The sequence below is a fragment of the Nomascus leucogenys genome, chromosome 16, assembly GCF_006542625.1.
Source record: "Nomascus leucogenys isolate Asia chromosome 16, Asia_NLE_v1, whole genome shotgun sequence".
Classification (NCBI taxonomy): domain Eukaryota; kingdom Metazoa; phylum Chordata; class Mammalia; order Primates; family Hylobatidae; genus Nomascus; species Nomascus leucogenys.
Genome location: NC_044396.1, coordinates 5,524,255 through 5,542,798, shown reverse-complemented (window position 1 = coordinate 5,542,798; position 18,544 = coordinate 5,524,255). Strand labels below are relative to the sequence as shown.

At 46.8% G+C, this 18,544-nt stretch overlaps 2 protein-coding genes across 5 annotated transcripts in view; both read left to right on the top strand.

The window, feature by feature from the left end:
- Nucleotides 1-1,697: 1,697 nt before the first annotated feature.
- On the top strand, nucleotides 1,698-3,419 carry RRS1 (ribosome biogenesis regulator 1 homolog). Its single transcript, XM_030794952.1, has one exon. The coding sequence runs from the start codon at nucleotides 1,814-1,816 to the stop codon at nucleotides 2,909-2,911; it is 1,098 nt and encodes a 365-aa protein (XP_030650812.1). The 5' UTR covers nucleotides 1,698-1,813; the 3' UTR covers nucleotides 2,912-3,419.
- A 1,732-nt stretch (nucleotides 3,420-5,151) lies between these two features.
- The window catches only part of ADHFE1 (alcohol dehydrogenase iron containing 1), a 36,715-nt gene continuing 23,322 nt past the window's right edge, over nucleotides 5,152-18,544 (top strand). For 2 of the 4 annotated variants that reach the window (XR_004026152.1, XM_003274775.4), the window contains exons 1-6: nucleotides 5,159-5,250; nucleotides 12,691-12,728; nucleotides 15,737-15,783; nucleotides 17,284-17,337; nucleotides 17,512-17,666; nucleotides 18,135-18,331. Coding sequence is in view for 3 of the 4 variants with exons in the window: in XM_003274775.4 (XP_003274823.2) it covers nucleotides 5,192-5,250; nucleotides 12,691-12,728; nucleotides 15,737-15,783; nucleotides 17,284-17,337; nucleotides 17,512-17,666; nucleotides 18,135-18,331 (550 nt within the window). In the remaining variant the exon portion in view is untranslated. Of the gene's footprint in view, nucleotides 5,251-12,690; nucleotides 12,729-12,985; nucleotides 13,109-15,736; nucleotides 15,784-17,283; nucleotides 17,338-17,511; nucleotides 17,667-18,134; nucleotides 18,332-18,544 lie in introns of all 4 variants that reach the window. The other 2 variants (XM_030794951.1, XM_030794950.1) reach the window with 2 other exon arrangements.

Below are 18,544 nucleotides of genomic sequence, written 5' to 3'. Positions count from 1 at the left end.
ATTGCTATTAAGTTAATTTCATTGGTTAATTCTCCAGCATAACCCCCTCTAGGATAAACCTGGCCCCCAGTGAAAGGAAGATAAACCCTGTAAACCAAGCAATCAACAGTGCCTCTGATACTCAAATGTACATCCTAGTCACCTACAGATCTTATTAAAATAAAGGTTCTGATAAATTACATCTAGAGTGAGGCCTGACATTCTGCATTTCCAACAAGCTCCCAGGGGATATTATGTTGCTGGTATGCAGACCACACTTAAATGAGTATCAAGAGCTTGGATGACATTGCAGAGAATAGATCTACAGACTTAAAACCAGAGTTAAGATATCTCTTGTTCCTATATTTCCTAGCTGCATAACTTTAGATAAGCCATTTCCCCTCTCTGAGCCCTCCTTGTTTCATCTGTGAAAATATAGTTAATACAATAATTAATAACATAGTTAATACGAATAGCTAACACATACTGAGTTCTTACCATGTAGCAGGAACTAATGTTTTATGTTTGTCAATTTATAAATAAGGCTTAGGTCAAACATCCTCTCCAAGTAATGGTGACCTGATAACCTGATTGTAGGCCGTTTGACTCATACTTAACACCACGTAGCACTGCCTCTTCAGCTTAGCTCCCAGAGCCTATGTAAATGAAATAATAATCGGTATTTAGCTAATTTGTACTGAGTACTCATATGATCCAGGCCCTCGTTTAACCCTCCCTTGGAAGATATTAACTCATTTATCTTATTACCACCCTAGGAAGTATTATTATCATTATCTCACAGGCCTTAAAATGGCCTCAACAAGTAAAATTGCTGAAGGACCAACAGTGGCACAGTCAGGATTGGAACCCAGGCAGTGTAACCGCAGAGCGTGGAGTAGTTTCAGCATTGTACTAGACTAATTGAACTAGACTAGGTTCTGTAACTGCAGAATCCCGGAGCTCCAAGTCAGCTAGCTCACTAGGGTCGGTGCACACCCGCGCCCACTCGGGGCGGCTTCATTGCCAGAGCCACTGACTCCCAAAACAAAACGAATCTTCTACAATTAGCTCTATGAGTATCTCTGGGATGTTATCTTTCTCGGGCCACAACTAGGAACCCTGAAAGCCGATTATGACTCCAGTGAAACAATTTGGTCCTAAGAAGGGTGACTGTCTAAACATCTTCACAACGGATTTACACTGAAATTGTATCACGCACTTGATTGGAACCCCACACCACAGGCAGTCCCAGGAATTTGCACCCGCCCCGGTCCCGGACCGCGCCCCTGGACGAACCCTCCGGTCCGCCCGTCCGGATTGCGCCCCAAGACTGTCCCCGGACCACCATCCTAAGACCACTCCCTGAACTGCCCCCGCAGGACCGCCCCCTAGATCGCCCCTCAGGACCGCCCTCTCTACACCGCCTGCGAGACTGTCCCCGGACCGCCCCCTGGACCGCCCCCTAGGCCGCCCCCCGGAGCTGTCCCTGGACCGCCCTCTAGACCGCCTCCCGCCCCACTGCATCCTGGGAATCGTAGTCCCAATCCTGCTCTGGAACTAGTAGTGCGGAGTGCTCGCGCCAGCTCCGCCTCTATCTGGCGCCAGCCTAAATGTCCCGCTTCTAATCCCATCATCTCTCCATACCGCCCTCTGCCGGCCTTTCCTGTGGTCGCCCGGGTTCCGAGCCGCTTCCGGGCGCTCCGGAAGCGAACCTTTCTTTTCCGGATTCGGCATCCCGGCATCTGCACGTGGTTATGTTGCCGGAGTTTGGGCCGCCACTGTAGGAAAAGTAACTTCAGCTGCAGCCCCAAAGCGAGTGAGCCGAGCCGGAGCCATGGAGGGCCAGAGTGTGGAGGAGCTGCTCGCAAAGGCAGAGCAAGACGAGGCAGAGAAGTTGCAACGCATCACGGTGCACAAGGAGCTGGAGCTGGAGTTTGACCTGGGCAACCTGCTGGCGTCGGACCGGAACCCCCCGACCCGGCTGCGGTGCGCCGGACCCACGCCGGAGGCCGAGCTGCAGGCCCTGGCACGGGACAACACGCAACTGCTCATCAACCAGCTGTGGCAGCTGCCCACGGAGCGCGTGGAAGAGGCGATAGTGGCGCGGCTGCCGGAGCCCACCACACGCCTGCCGCGAGAGAAGCCTCTGCCCCGACCGCGGCCACTTACACGCTGGCAGCAGTTCGCGCGCCTCAAGGGCATCCGTCCCAAGAAGAAGACCAACCTGGTGTGGGACGAGGTGAGTGGCCAGTGGCGGCGGCGCTGGGGCTACCAGCGCGCCCGGGACGACACCAAAGAATGGCTGATTGAGGTGCCCGGCAATGCCGACCCCTTGGAGGACCAGTTCGCCAAGCGGATTCAGGCCAAGAAGGAACGGGTGGCCAAGAACGAGCTGAACCGGCTGCGTAACCTGGCCCGCGCGCACAAGATGCAGCTGCCCAGCGCGGCCGGCTTGCACCCTACCGGACACCAGAGTAAGGAGGAGCTGGGCCGCGCCATGCAGGTGGCCAAGGTCTCCACCGCCTCTGTGGGGCGCTTTCAAGAGCGCCTCCCCAAAGAGAAGGCGCCGCGAGGCTCCGGCAAGAAAAGGAAGTTTCAACCCCTTTTCGGGGACTTTGCAGCCGAGAAAAAGAACCAGTTGGAGCTGCTTCGTGTCATGAACAGCAAGAAGCCTCAGCTGGATGTGACGAGGGCCACCAATAAGCAAATGAGGGAGGAGGACCAGGAGGAGGCCGCCAAGAGGAGGAAAATGAGCCAGAAGGGCAAGAGAAAGGGAGGCCGGCAGGGTCCTGGGGGCAAGAGGAAAGGAGGCCCGCCCAGCCAGGGAGGGAAGAGGAAAGGGGACTTGGGAGGCAAGATGAATTCCGGGCTGCCTGGCTTGGGTGGCAAGAGAAAAGGAGGACAGCGCCCAGGAGGAAAGAGGAGGAAGTAATAGTTTCTAACCGTCGGACCCGTCTGTAAACCAAGGACTATAATAAATACTAAATGTTAAGTTCTAGGTAATTGTACGGGGACTCAGAAGGACCTGGCCGCTGCCTTCATTGAGTTTAAAGGGACAGGATTGCCCTTCCCTCAAGAGAGTATGTAAGTGTTGGACGGCACAAATTAATGTTTTTCCCAAAACTGAGACTTTGGAGATTAAGAATTTATTTGAGGATTTAAGAATTAGGGAAATAATTTGGTGGAAACCCGGGAATGAGTTCTATTCTTAAACAGCCTTTTTTTTTTCTTTTTAACGTTGGATATACTGTGAGGTAGAGTTGGCCATATTTCAGAGACTTAGATTGACGTATATGTTTCTGCATTATTTTTACAACAAGCTTGTGTATCAGAGCGGGAGCGGGGTGGGGGAGGAAAAGAAAACAGTTTCAGAATTGGATAGGCAAGTGACTGCTTTAAAGATTAAGTAATAAAGATGTCTTATCTAGTGTGACTTTTAACTTTCTGACTACTGGGTAGAAATGTACTTGAAGCCAGTTACCTGGATACCTGGTACAGATTATTTTCGTTTACTTTCTGAAAAACACAAAGCAGGCCGTGCGCAGTGACTCACTCCTGTAGAGTCCCAGTACTTTGGGAGCCGAGGGGGGCGGATCGCCTGAGGTCAGGAGTTCGCGACCGGCCTGGCCAACACAGTGAAAGCCCATCTCTACTAAAAATAAAAAAATTAGCCAGACATGGTGGCTGGTACCTGTAGTCCCAGCTACTTGGGAGGCTGAGGCAGGAGTATCGTTTGAACCTGGAGGCGGAGGTTGCAGTGAGCCCAGATCACGCCACTGCACCCCACTCCAGCCTGGGCAACAGAGGGAGGGTCCGTCTCAAAAAAAAAAAAAAAAAGGGCAGTTCAATTATAATGGTTTCAGTGATACCACTTTTAAACTTATACTTCTTTTGGTATCAAATATAATATTCGAAGTAGTAAAACCGATGTCTGTTTTTTAAAAAGATTTTATGACTTTCAACACTGAACACATGGATTTCCTGTAAATGATCAATTTGGGCTTCATTGACTAACGGTAATAATCCTCATTAATCCAGAAAACACTTAAATCTTTCTCTACGTTTATAACCCCAGTTGTTTGTGTGTGTGTGTGTTTTTAAGTTTGACGTCAGGTATAGTTTTGTTTGGGGAAGAAAGAAACAGACCCATTAATTAATTAGGACATTATTATCTTTTTTTTTTTAAGTTCCGGAGTAGATGTGCAGGATGTGCACGTTTGTTACATAGGTAAACGTGTGCTATGGTGGCTTGCTGCACCTATCAACCCATCACTTAAGTATTAAGCCCCCTGCCCCCTTCTGTCCCCTGCCCCCAGGCCCCAATGTGTGTTGTTCCCCTCCCTGTGTACATGTGTTCTCATAGAACATTATTATCTTTTGATTCATTTGTCAAGTTGGCCTGAGCTGGTTTGATTAGGAGGTGAAATGTTTATATAGCTGTCCTTGGTCTTCCTGTCCATCAGTCTCTTTCAGTTTGATCTCAGTAAATTCATTTCTGTAAAACTTAATATCTCCTGTAAAGGATTCAGATTTCATAATAACAGATTACTAAAAATGCAAATGTTTAGTTGTTACTGTCTTTGGATACTTTCTGATAAAGTTGAGCTTTGTCGTTAATCAACTTTTCCACTGGGACATGGCAGATATGGCACTGCCAAGCCCTCCCGGAGCATAGTCTAATCATGGTAAGTTTTAACTTGATGAAACCATTTTGCTTTCATCAAAAGCAAAGCCATTCACACAGTATTTAACAAAAACCCTCGGGCTCTGCTAGGTTCTTGTTTACTGTTAAAACAGTTTAAAGGCAGGGTCTTGATCACTTAAAATACTCTTAGAAGGGAATGTAACATTTTAAAGGATTCACAGTGGAAAAAGAATATCCCTGTTCCTCTTCCTTCCCCCAAGTCCTCAACATGTGAAAAATAGAGTTGATAAGTAAAGAGATTTAAAGCAGGACCCGAGGCCTACGGAGCAGTTACCTTCTACGGCAATTTCAAGGGTGGATGGTGCGAGTGCCGCTGGGGCAGCTGGGGTTCTGGTTCTTACTCGGTGGGAAAATGGCCCTGAGCCCGACTGGGCTGGGGCTTAGACAGGTGACCCCGCGGAGCGGGTGGGCAGGCGCGGCCGGGGGGCGGGAGGCGGGCGGCCTCCGTGATTGGCCGGCAGAGGGGGCGGTGTAGGGACCCGAGGAGGGAAGAGGACTCCAAGCGCCATGGCCGCAGCCGCCCGGGCCCGGGTCGCGTACTTGCTGAGGCAACTGCAACGCGCAGCGTGAGTGCGGGGCCGGCGGGCGGGCAGGGGACCGCAGGATGCTCACGCAGCCCCCTGGGTGTGACCCGCTCGCATCCTGCGCAGTCTTCTCCGCTTACTTTCAAGAATTCGGGGAATTTGGATACCGCCCAGAGCTCCCACCGCGCACCAGGCGGAACAGCGAGGTCACAGAGTGCGCGATGCAGCCTTGCAGGGCGCAGTGAGGCAGCCTTTACTCTGCTTGTCTACCGTTAAGGAAACTGAGGCCCAGAGAGGACCTGGTCCCACATCGTAGCAGGCAGTGGAGAGCTTGGCACGGTGGCCAAGACAAATTCATCCATGCAATCGACACATACTTACTGGGCATATATCATGTGCCAAAAATTATTCTAGGTTCTGGGGATACAAAGATGAAAGGCTCTGGAGCAGTTCGAGGTCTAGTGGGGAATGGGATGAGGGGACGAGGCTAAAACCGGCTATAGCAGACTGGGTGTAGAAGGGAAGGATGGATGTGACAAGTCGCAGAGTCACACTCCCTGGCATGTACAGGGAGTTGTCAGGGTATTCAATGTCATGACACGCCCGACTCCCAGCAGAAATGCGAGGTACATCCTGGTCACCTGATAAATACTTGCTGACTGTGCAAGTGCACAAGTCTGCCTGGGAAACATGGAAAAGTTTGAGCTCACAGGTGGAGATCAGTAGGAGGAAAGGCGAGGGACTGGAGAGGAATGTCAGGCAGAGAGAAGAGCAACACCAGCGATGGAGATGCAGTCCCAGGACACAAAAGACAAATAGACCTACCTTTATAGGAGGAGGTAAAGATGGAGAAGACGGCTGATAAAAGACCATGAATAAGAATATAGCTAATACCATGAGCCCGGCAGTGTCTTACACACTTTGAATGGACTATCAGTATAATAGTGACTCTAATCCTTTCCCTGACCCTATGACACACGGTACTGTCATCCTCATAGATACGGAAATAAAGGCATGGAGAAGAATTTGTCCAGTGTCACACAGCTAAGAAAATGGCACAGTCATAATTTGAACCCAGATACTCTGGCTTCACAGTCCTTGTTCTTGGGCCTATACTAAGGAATTTGAATTGTGTGCTGTAGATAATGGAAAGCCATTGAATAATATTTCTCACCATGAAACGCTGATACCTTAAAATGTCCCATGACAAAAGAATTCCATGGCCAAATAAGTTTGAGAAGCTCCTTACTGCTGTATTGCCCTCTTGCAGAATCAAAATATACGTTAGACATGCAGGGCTCCGAAAAGCTACAAAAAAAACTAAAGCTGTGTTCAAAATTTTGGTTCTAAACCTGTGTCATCACAGAACTCTTTGTCACACAACACCATTCATATCCCGTGGAATCAGTGTCACACACACAATATGTTTTTGGAATGGTTGCATGAGAAGGGAGTATGGCATAATCAGAACTGTGTTAGCGCATTCTGGTGGAAATGTGGAGTGAAGAGGAAGGACTAGAGGTCATTATCCTGCTCCAGCCTAAAGATAATGGCTTCATGCACAGAGAGGCAGTTCCTTGGGTAGATAGAAATGTTGAGAGGTTGGTTAGAATCCACAGGATTTTGTATCTGAATAGTGAAGAGCTGAGATTTCTGGCTTGGGCATCAAGTAAACAGTGGGCTCATTTACCACGGCAGGGATTGTAGGACAGTTAGTGTTAGGAGGAAAATGGCAGCTTCAGTCTAGGGCATTTTGAGTTGAGCATGCTTCTGGTACATTCAGATGGAGACCCCAGTAGGTGATTGAATGTATTGTTCTGGGGCTCAAGAGTGAGTTGGGAACACATCCATCGATGTGTATGGAGGACAGTTGAAGGCTTAACAAAACTCTAACCTAGAAGGAAAAAGCTGAGAGTGAATTCCTGGGGAGCAGCACTGCCACAGCAGGAGTACCAAGATGGTGCTTTCTTCTGCACATGCTTATTTTTCTAATAGGGTAAACATTTTAAAAGTAGAAGATTTCCGATGAAAATCTTGGAAAATTGGAAAATGGCATCATTGGGCCCATGTTTCATCTGGGAAAAGTGGGCTAGGGCACGGGGTGATGTGTGGCCACCTCTATTGAACACAGCATGCACTCTGGGCTTCTGCCCGACACATTCCATAGAGCAGCTGCGCTGACAACTGAATGGAGGGGAAAGAACTAGCACTGAAGGAGACAGAGGCAAGGCGTGGCCTGGCGAGAGAGGTTGTGGGAAAGCCCTGGAGGGCAAGAGTCACATTCTCTCTCCAGATGTGCAGCCCTGCACAGGGTGGCGGGTGCCCATGGTCCCAGCTACTCAGGAGGCTGAGGCAGGAGAATCACTTGAACCTGGGAGGCGTAGTTTGCAGTGAGCAGAGATCAGGCCGCTTCACTCCAGCCTGGGCTACAGAGCAAGACTGTGTCTCAAAAAAAAAAAAAAAAAAGATGTGCAATGCAGGCCTGCTTTGACTGTGTTCTCTCTGGGGTACAGCAGGGAACAAAACAACCTAACCATGCCATGCATGGGGCACAGGGGACAGATGACAAACTAGTTAGTAAAATTGAGAGTACATTAGCTGTTGACAGTTATTAAAGAGAACATAAAGGAGGCTGGGACACTGAAGGAAGGGATGCAATTTTTGAGGTGTTCAGAGCAGCCCTCACTATGTTAGTTTCCTACAGCTGTTGTAACAAACTACCATGAACCTGGTGGCTTAACACACATTTATCTTCTTAACAGTTCCAGAAGTCAGAAGTCTGAAATTAGTTTTACTAGGCTGAAGCCAAGGTGTGTGCAGGGCCACACTCCCTCTTGGGTAAGACCCAGAGGTGCTGCAGAATCCACTTACTTGCTTTTTTCCAGCTTCTAGAGCTGTACCTTCTGTTCCTTAGCTTGTGGCCCCTTCCTCCATCTTCACAGCTGGCACCCATCTTGCTTCAGTGCTCACATTTCTGTCTTCTGGGTCAAATCTCCCTCTGCCTCCCTTTTATAAGGGTATGAGTGATTGCATTTAGGGCCTACACAGATCATCCAGGATAATCTCATCTCAAGATTTTTTTTTTTTTTTTTTTTTTTTTTTTGAGACAGGGTCTTGCTGTTACTTAGGCTGGAGTGCAGTGATGTGATCACGGCTCACTGCAATCTCAAATTTCTGGCCTCCTCAAAGATCCTCCCACCTTAGCGTCCCAAGTAGCTGGAACTACAGTTCACACCATCATGCGCAGCTGACTTTATTTTTTGTGGAGATGGAGTCTCACTATGTTGCCCCGGCTGTTCTTGAATTCCTGGCCTCAAGCAGTCCTCCCACCTTGGCCTCCCAAAGTGCTAGGATTATAGGTATGCGCCACAACACCTGGCAAGATTCTTTTTTTTTTTTTTTTTTTGAGATGGAGTCTCACTCTGTCACCCAGGCTGGAGTACAGTGGTGTGATCTTGGCTCACTGCAACCTCCACCTCCTAGGTTTGAGCGATTCTCCTGCCTCAGCCTGCTGAGTAGCTGGGATTACAGGCACACACCACCACACCTGGCTAATTTTTGTATTTTTAGTAGAGACGGGGTTTTGCCATGTTAGCCAGGCTGGTCTTGATCTCTTGACCTCAGGTGATCCACCCGCCTCAGCCTCCCAAAGTGCTGGGATTACAGGTGTGAATCACTGCGCCCAGCCAGGATTCTTAATCATATCTGCAAAGTTCCTCTTACCATATAGGGTAACATTCACAGATTCCCAGGATTAGAACCTTATCTTCAGGAGTGATTACTCAGCTGACCACACTCACTGAGAAGGTAATGGTTGCAGAAAGACCAGTGGATGCAGAGAGCAAACCCTGTGGCCTTCAGGGAAGGTATGCAGAGGTGAAGCATACCTGGGTATGGAGCAGAGTGAGTAAGGGGGAGATGGGAGTGTGGGACCAAGGGTGACCCCAAGATTTTCTGGCACGAACAACTGGAAGGATGAAATTGCCATTAGATGGGGATGAGGAAGGCTGTGGGAAGAGCAGGCTTGAGAGAACGCCAGGAGCTCAGTCTTCCATAGGGAAAATGTTGACGCTTCATAGACATCCAAGCAGAGATGCCAAGTGGGCAGGTGAACCTGGAGTTTGGGAGAGATGCCCAAGCCAGAAAGAAAAATGTGGAAGTCATCAGCATCAAAGGTATTTGAGACCATGAGACCAGGGGAGGTCACTAAGGGACTGAGTGTGGAAAGAAAAGAAAAAGTTCCAGGACTGACCCCTGAGCCCTCCAGGGTTAGGAGTCAAAATCATGAAAAGAAATGAAGCCAAGAGCAGCCAATGCGGTGAGAAGAAAACTGAGTGGTGCCCTGGAAGCCAGGGAAGAACATGTTTCCAGGAAGGAGGGAGTCAACAGGAGGATGCCGCTGACACATCGGGTACCGTGAAGACAGAACTGAACTCAGCAGGGTGGTTAGCTAGCTGGAGGGCATTAGTGAGCTGGGAAGCTGGTCAGTTGAGTCGGGGTAAAAGCTGATGGCAGGAGGCTCCAGAGGGAATGGGAGAAGATAAATCGGAGGAATGGGTATAGCCTGCTGAAGGGAAGGAGAGAGGTAGAAGTGGGAGTGGGAGAGGAAAGAGGAACAAGAGGTTTCTGGTTTTGTTATGTAAGATGGAGGAAATGTGCTTATGAATAAGCTAAAAAAATGCTGATTGATGATGGATAACGTCTAACAGGGAGGGGGATTTTGATGATTTCGGGGAGAGAAGGGAGAGCTGCTGGCAGTCCTTGAGTAGATGAGAGGGGCTGCGATTTAGGGAATGGGAGACAGATTGGCTTTTGCTGAGAGTGTGGCTAAGAGGTGATCAGTGATATCAGGAGGGAAGTCAGAATAATGGGGCCAGAGCCAGGAGGGCAGGTAGATGAGGTCCTGCTCTCCCCAAGCCTCACTCTGCTTCTCTGAAGGAGTCCAAAGAAGCCCATCAGTGCCTTCAGGCCATCCTAAGAAGGTGGGAACCCACAGCCTGCCCCGCCGGCCCCCACTCCAGTTCGGGCCCTCTGTCTTGGCATGCCAGGAAAAGAGAGGAGAGGGTCAGGGGAATGAAAACGTCTACATTCACTTATGTATTCATTTACTCGCTCATTTATTCAGTACAAAAGGCTTACTTTGTGCCTGGCACTCACTTGGCACTAGCCACAGGGGATAAAGTTGTGAGAAACAGGAGATCCTGCCTGGGCGTCACTAAATTCACAATCCACAGGCAGATAGAAGCAGAAAAACAGCACAGTGTGGTACATTTTGACGCAAAAGGAGGCTCCAGAAAGAGTGTCTCTCGCAGCCTGGGGCCTCAGGGAAGGCTGCCCAGGGGAACTGACAGGAAAGAACAAAAGTTATCCAGAAGAGGGAAGGAAAGTATGTTGCAGGCAGAGGAAATAATAAGGGCAAAGTTCTGGAGGAGAGAGAGAGACTGTGGCTCATTCAAGGAAAAGAAATAAGTTAATTTTTCCAGGAGCCCAAACCCAGAGATGGAGTGAGTTGAGGCGCCAGTCAGGCAGGGGCAGGCCTGAACTTTATGTGAGAGCCATGGGGAGCCATTGAAGCAGCTTTCAACAAGGGAGTGACATCATTGGAAATATGCCTCGACTACAGTGTGGGGAATAGAGGTGGCAGAGGTGGAGCCACGAGAAGCCAGTTGGGAATTTGGTAGTCATCCACATGAGAGGTGATACTGGAACCAGAGAGTAGCAGGGTCCCAGTAAAACTGGGTGGGCTTGGGTGGAGACGTGTTTGAGGCCTTGGTGCATAATGAGCTCTAAAGGGTGAGGGAGGAGGAAGGGTCAGAATGGCTGAAGGCAGCCCAGGACAGAAACGAACATTTAAGGAATGGAAAGAGTGGAAAAGGAGCCAGTAAAAGAACAATTAGAGGAAGCCCAGGCGAGTAGGGCTCCTGGAAGGCAGGAAAAAGTTCCACCAAAAAGGTGTGGCCACGCGTTTCATGCTGCTAGAGTGAGGCGCTCGGAGGTCTGAGAAGTGAGGACACAGCCGGACAGCTGGACTTGCAGACACAGCAGCCTGATTTCAGGGGCCAAAGAATGTGTCCGAGACCTAGGAACGAAGCCAGCAAATGTAGGTCGGGAGGAGAGAGAGGGAGAGTGAGCCCACCAGAGGGGGTAGGAGGTGGAAAAGTTTCAGGCGCAAAACTCTTCAACAGGCTGAAAAAGAGAGTGAGGGGGAGGACTAGGAAATACAGGACAGGTAGAGGTCCCGAGAAAGCAAGAGGGGACAGGATACAAACCACAAGTAAGAAGTAGAAATAATGAATTGAGATAGCCTCAGAGCTTGGGGAAGAAAAAAAAGTGGGGGGTGGGGGTGTAGGGAGGAAGGGTGGGGGTGTAGGGAGGAAGCAAGGGCTCCCAGGAGCGTTCACGTTGGAAAGCTTTGAGTTTGGATTTTTTTTTCCTTCCCTCTGCCTCAGTTTTCTTGTCCTTGGAGGGCGTAAAGCAGGGAAAGTCCTCCAACCAAAGCCCACCCGTGAAAGGACAAGCCTGGCCTGGCCCGCGTCCTCTCCCCCGGCGCGCGCGTCGGGAACCACTAGATGGCAGCCGCGACTCGCGCCAGCTCTCACTCGCCCTCGAGTCTGCTTTGACTTCACAGTTCGAACTTTTGAGATCTGGACGGCCACTGAGATCAACCCTTTTCCTTCCTCCCCAACCTTCCCCCTCGGGTGTTTTAATTCCAGATTTGAATTTTTGGCGGGGAGGAGGAAGTGATGCACTCAAGTATCTACCGAGACCCAACCACTGGCCCAGGTCTTCTGGGCAACCCAACAAAACATAAAACCGTCTTCCCAGCCTCGATCAGAGAGCGAGCAGGAGAAACAGAAGCCAGAGGAGGGAAAGGGACTGTCCAAGAAATAAGAGACGACCAGGACAGGAAGGGAGACCACAGCCAGGGGAGGGAGGGTTTCCAAAAAGGAGGACGTGGGAAATCTGTAGAGAAGTCGACCTCCTGGAGGCTCGGGTCTAGAGCCTGCTTGAAGAAAAATTAGACACCTTGAAGGCACTGGGAAACACACAAGGCAAGTTCCCAGCATAGGGTAGTAAGTAAGAAGAGGCGCACAGGTAGAGTTAACCTTGGGCCGATTTGGTCAGTGCTTCTAACCCAGTAAGAGCTGGGGCTTCATGGAGACCAGGGACCCCCATCTTAAACTTGCATGTACCCCCAGAGCGTTTATCTCAGCTGCCCGCAGGCATTTGATAGGAATTGCTAGAGTAAATGAATTCGTGAAAGAATGATGCTACAACGCTGGGAAGACGCTGAGTCAACTTTCTGTCCATCGTGATTTCTGGGTCTATATATATTTTTTCTATTGTACAGTGTCTGCCAAGAACTACCAATTTGATAGCATCTTAGCACTAGACTGCAATGTGAGTTAGCTTAAGGCTTTTCATTTTTTGGTCTCTATTTTCACCTTAGGTTTTTTTTGCTGTCGTTTTTATTTTCCCTAGGTGCCAGTGCCCAACTCATTCTCATACTTACTCCCAAGGTAATACTTCTGTATTTTTAAACTAGCCACAATTTTGATTTCTGCATTTGGCATTATAATACATTTGGGTAGTGTATGTAAAGAAAACCAAGGCATGTGAGAGCAAGGTCCATGAAAACAGTTACCATTTCACTGTGAAATTGATAACATGTAACTCTACACAAAGTTAGCTGAATGTATACCACTAATCACGTGTTTGTCTCAAATATCTATTTAATGCTACTTATAATGCTTTTCTCTTTTAATTACTTGCCAAGTCTAAAAATGCACGGATGGGATTTTAAGAATGTCTGAGTTCGTCAAACAGAATTAATCAAGATGAAGTCTTTGGAAGGTTCCAAGACATCTCTAAAAACTGGAGGCTAAAGAACAAGAACAAGGTGGTTCCTAGAAAGAAAAACAAAACTTGTTTGTATCAATCTTTAAAATAATATTGTATTTAAAAGAATGTTACCTTTCCTAATACTTAAAAATAATAACAAAGTTTCAGTTACCACAACATCTTAGTCATTACCAAACACCAAACACTGTGGTCCACGGAGCAGCAGGAAACTCAACATAGTTTCAGCATGTCCTAAGAATGTCACATGGAGGCCGGGCGCGGTGGCTCACGCTTGTAATCCCAGCACTTTGGGAGGCCGAGGCGGGCGGATCACGAGGTCAGGAGAGCGAGACCACGGTGAAACCCCGTCTCTACTAAAAATACAAAAAATTAGCCGGGCGTGGTGGCGGGCGCCTGTAGTCCCAGCTACTCGGAGAGGCTGAGGCAGGAGAATGGCGTGAACCCGGGAGGCGGAGCTTGCAGTGAGCCGAGATTGCGCCACTGCACTCCAGCCTGGGCGACAGAGCGAGACTCCGTCTCAAAAAAAAAAAAAAAAAAAAGAATGTCTCATGGATTACTGACACAACCACTGATTTTGTCTCTTCTAAGGTCAGATCTAAACATTAAGGCAAGAGTTGGAAAGGAAAGAGGCTGACCATCCAGGATCCTAAGCAGACACCCACAGAGAAGCCCGTTGGGGAGTTAGAACAGAGAGAGTAACTCACCAAGGGCTTTCTCTTGCCCAAGGAGTGACTCACCCTTCAGGACAAGCCAAGGGACCTCCCCGTCCATCATTAACTGCCATCTATGAGGCAGAAACATGTCCAACCTTTAAGGCCCTTCTGAACAAATACAGAATTTTGTCTTCAGCTGATTTTCTCGAATTCTTAGTTGGTTTCAACAATTAGTTAATTTCCTATTTGAGGTAATAAAATTAATAATTTACAGAAAGATATTCTCATTGTTTTCTAGGATCATATTTATGTCTTTAAAATTTAGTAACAGAAATAACAGATTTTTATATACAGAGAGAGAGACAGGGTCACCCTCTGTCACCCAGGCTGGAGTACAGCGGTACAGTAGTAGCTCACTGTACCCTCAAACTCCTGGGCTCTCCTACCACCTCAGCCTCCCACGATGTTGGGATTATAGGTTTGAGCCCCTGCACCCGGACAGATTATTTTTTTTTTAAGCCTAGAGGAATCCAATAAATTTGAGTTTTGGTTAAGGGTGCCTTTATACTCAGGGAGCTGAAGGTAGATTGTTGTCTAGTTCTGATCTATTTTCCTTAAAAAAGAAAAAGCATAGTGAAAATTGTTCTGTAGACTTTATCTTATGACTGACCAGTATTGGTATAAATAAGTAGATAAAAACAAGGATAAAAGTCTTTAATTAGGTCCCTTTCATTGTTCCAATATGACAGAAAATCATTTTTACCATAATTAAAACCTAATCTTTTGCAAGGAAATAGCACCTTATAAAAATGTTTATTAGGCCGGGCACGGTGGCTCACACCTGTAATCCTAGGACTTTGGGAGGCCAGGGTGGGTGGATCACGAGGTCAGCATGGTGAAACCACGTCTCTACTAAAAATACAAAAATTAGCCAGGCATGGTGGTGCGCGCCTGTAGTCTCAGCTGCTAGGAAGGCTGAGGCAGAAGAATCCCTTGAACCTGGGAGGCAGAGGTTGCAGTGAGCTGAGATCCCGCCACTGCACTCCAGCATGGGTGACGGAGCGAAACTCCATCTCAAAAAAAAAAAAAAAAATAGCTTGAACCTGGGAGGCGGAGGTTGCAGTGAGGCGAGATCCCACCACTGCACTCTAGCCTGGGTGACAGAGCGAAACTCCATCTCAAAAAAAAAGTTTATTAAATTTTACCAAGATAAATAAGTTTTTTATATGCATAAGCTTGAGAAATGTAAATATCTTACTGTGATAAGTTATCCCTATGAATTAAAAAAAATTAATTCAAACAAGTTATCACAGTTGCTACAAGAAGTGTAAGCAAGCCTCTAATTCATGAACTTACTAATAGTTGTTCTGTAATTGTAACCCAATTCTAAACTAGGAGATTTTTTTACTAGAGGATTGTTACGCATTGTATTTTCAAACACATATTTTAATTATAATGGAAGAAATGTTTTATTATTTTCACAAATTTAGCCTCAAGTTAGCATTACATTCTATCTTTTTTTTTCTTTCCTTTTTTTTTTTTTGAGACGGGGTCTCACTCTGTTGGCCACGCTGGAGTGCAGTGGCGCGATCTCAGCTCACTGCAAGCTTCACCTCCCGGGTTCACGCCATTCTCCTGCCTCAGCCTCCCGAGTAGCTCGGACTACAGGCGCCCGCCACCACACCTGGCTAATTTTTTTGTATTTTTAGTAGAGACGGGGTTTCAGCATGTTAGCCAGGATGGTCTCGGTCTCCTGACCTCGTGATCCACCCGCCTCAGCCTCCCAAAGTGCTGGGATTACAGGCATGAGCCACTGTGCCTGGCCGCATTACATTCTATCTTGAAATGCAGGAATTGATTTTAGTTTGATATGCAACAGTGAAACCTGAAAAAAATATATTTTTGGTAAGACTTCAAAGGAAATACTTATGTTCACTGCTGGATTTTACTATCAAGTAACATTTATGCTTTATGTTTAAGACCCACTTTGATGCTAACTTTTACATTTCTAGCCCCTGGACTTTCACCTTCTGGGAAAACAACAGATTATGCCTTTGAGGTATATTCACTCAATCCATTATTTCTTGTATGAATGACTAGAAAAAGTAAAACTAGAATATTTTGCTAACGAATTATTATTTTAAATCTGTTATTAATTCACATTCCATAATCTCTATTTGATCGGACCATATTTAGCAAAGTACCTGGTTGGTATAATGGAATATAAACCTTCTGAGACCACGGCTAATGTCTAGAGTGCTGTCTTTGTACAGTCACTAAAATAGGATAAAGTCCCGATTCTACAAATTCTCCAATATATATTTGTTATATATTGAATCTTTAGTTTTGTAATTATAACAATCCCAAAAGAGGTCAAAGTAAAGTAACAGTTCTGGTGCATTTTTATCACACTGTAATTACATAATTACTTATAATTATTTGTTTAAGTTCCTGTCTCCTTCTAGTCCAGGAATTTTTTTTTTCTTTTCTTTTTTTTTTTTTTGAGACAGTCTCACTCTGTCACCCAGACTGGAGTGCAGTGGTGTGATCTCAGCTCACTACAACCTCCGCCTCCTGGGTTCAAGCGATTCTCCTGCCTCAGCCTTCTGAGTAGCTGGGATTACAGGTGCACACCACCACACCCAGCTAATTTTTTATTTTTAGTAGAGACAGGGTTTTGCCATGTTGGCCAGGCTGGTCTCGAACTCCTGACCTCAGATGATACAACCACCTCAGCCTCCCAAAGTGCCAGGATTACAGGCATAAGCCACTGCGCCTGCCTTCAGGAATTACTAATTAAAATGTCACCGGGGGCCCGACAGTTAACCAACAGATGACCAGGCTGGGTGATGCCATGCTGAGCTCACTGAAGGCACAGGCCCCATCTAAGGTGTGACTCCACTCAGCCTCATAAGATCACTGCCATATGGGAATGCATTCCCAGTTTGCTGGATTATTCAAGAGAAAGTGAAATTCAGATGGTCTTATTAAATTTTTTTATCCTGATTTTTAAGGGTTGTCAGTCAATTCAAAAAAAAAAGAAATGTAAACATAACACAGATCAAATAAAATATAATTCAGGCCAAACGTGACCCATCATCCATCAGTGTAAAAGCCTTTCTCTCACCTATAAACTTTATGAAGCCATGTGTCTCTTATTCATAGTTGAGTTACCAGAGCCTACACAGAAGACAGTAGCATTGACTGGGCGGCAGGTATGCAAGGGTGGGTGGATGAATGGAAAGTAAGACATTTGAGAGTTATTTTACAGGTGGAGATGGAGGAAGGCAGGCATTTGAAGCTAAGGGAACCGTTGAGAGTTTATGATGTGTTTGGGAAAAGACAAGTCATTCAAATGTGACAGGAGCTGAGGTTTGCTTAAGGAAGTGTGGTGTGTCCACACTTCTTTAAGTGAGACCAGATGGGAGATGACCTGGAAGACCATGCTAAGGAGTATGTACTTTATGCTCTAGGCAACAAGAAACCATTTCAGGTTTTTAGAAACGGACTGGCCAACTCTCAAATACTCCCTACACCTAAACCTTTTTATTTTTTTCAGATGGCTGTTTCAAATATTAGATATGGAGCAGGAGTTACAAAGGAAGTGGGAATGGCAAGTATTCGAGATGTCTACAGTCTCCTACTGTAAATGTTACATATCTCATAAGACACACGCTAAATGACAACAATCACATCCTCTATTTTTAAAAATGTACAATGTGAGTTTGCCAGAAGAGTCTATTGCAATTCTAGTGCAGTTGAACCTAACTTACAGGTTTTCTTGTAGGACCTACAAAACATGGGTGCTAAAAATGTGTGCTTGATGACAGACAAGAACCTCTCCAAGCTCCCTCCTGTGCAAGTAGCTATGGATTCCCTAGTGAAGAATGGCATCCCCTTTACGGTTTATGATAATGTGAGGGTGGAACCAACGGATGCAAGGTATTCTTGTATTGTTGTTATTGTTTCTTTACTTTAAGCAGAAGCTAACTGTTGATTAAAACTTGCTCCCAACCAGGCGTGGTGGCTCACACCTGTAATCCCAGCACTTTGGGAGGCTGAGGCGGGCAGATTGCTTGAGGTCAGGAGTCGAGACCAATCTGGCCAACATGGTGAAACACTGTCTCTACTAAAAATACAAAAATTAGCCAGGCGTGGTGGCAGGCACCTGTAATCCCAGCTACTCGGGAAGCTGAGGTGGGAGAATCACTTGAACCCAGGAGGCATAGGTTACACTGAGTCGAGATCATGCTACTGCACTGCAGCCTGGGCGACAGAGTGAGACTCCGTCTCAAAAAAAAAAAAAAAAAAAAAGAAAAACCACAAAACTTACCCCAAGCCTTAGTTAATGGCATGGCAATTTATTTCTGAAAAATAAAACATACTGGTTTTTATTTTCTCTTCTCCAAGCTTCATGGAAGCTATTGAGTTTGCCCAAAAGGGAGCTTTTGATGCCTATGTTGCTGTCGGTGGCGGCTCTACCATGGACACCTGTAAGGCTGCTAATCTGTACGCATCCAGCCCTCATTCTGATTTCCTAGATTATGTCAGTGCCCCCATTGGCAAGGGAAAGCCTGTGTCTGTGCCTCTTAAGCCTCTGATTGCAGGTAAAGACTGTTTATTTCTTTGTTTGTTTTATTTTGCAATTAGCAAAAGGTCTTAAGAAAGATGCAAGCCAGTCCTTTTAACATATACATTTCTAAAGCTTTCTGGTTTGTTCATTTCAAATCAATGCCTTGTTTGGAGACCAATCATTTATTTTAAAATTCTGATCTTCATTATTGTATAGATAAAGACAATTGGGGTCAGTGGAAAGAAAG

Bases quoted from the DNA above. Each gene is read 5' to 3' on its own strand.
- RRS1 (XM_030794952.1), top strand. From the start codon at position 1,814: ATGGAGGGCCAGAGTGTGGAGGAGCTGCTCGCAAAGGCAGAGCAAGAC.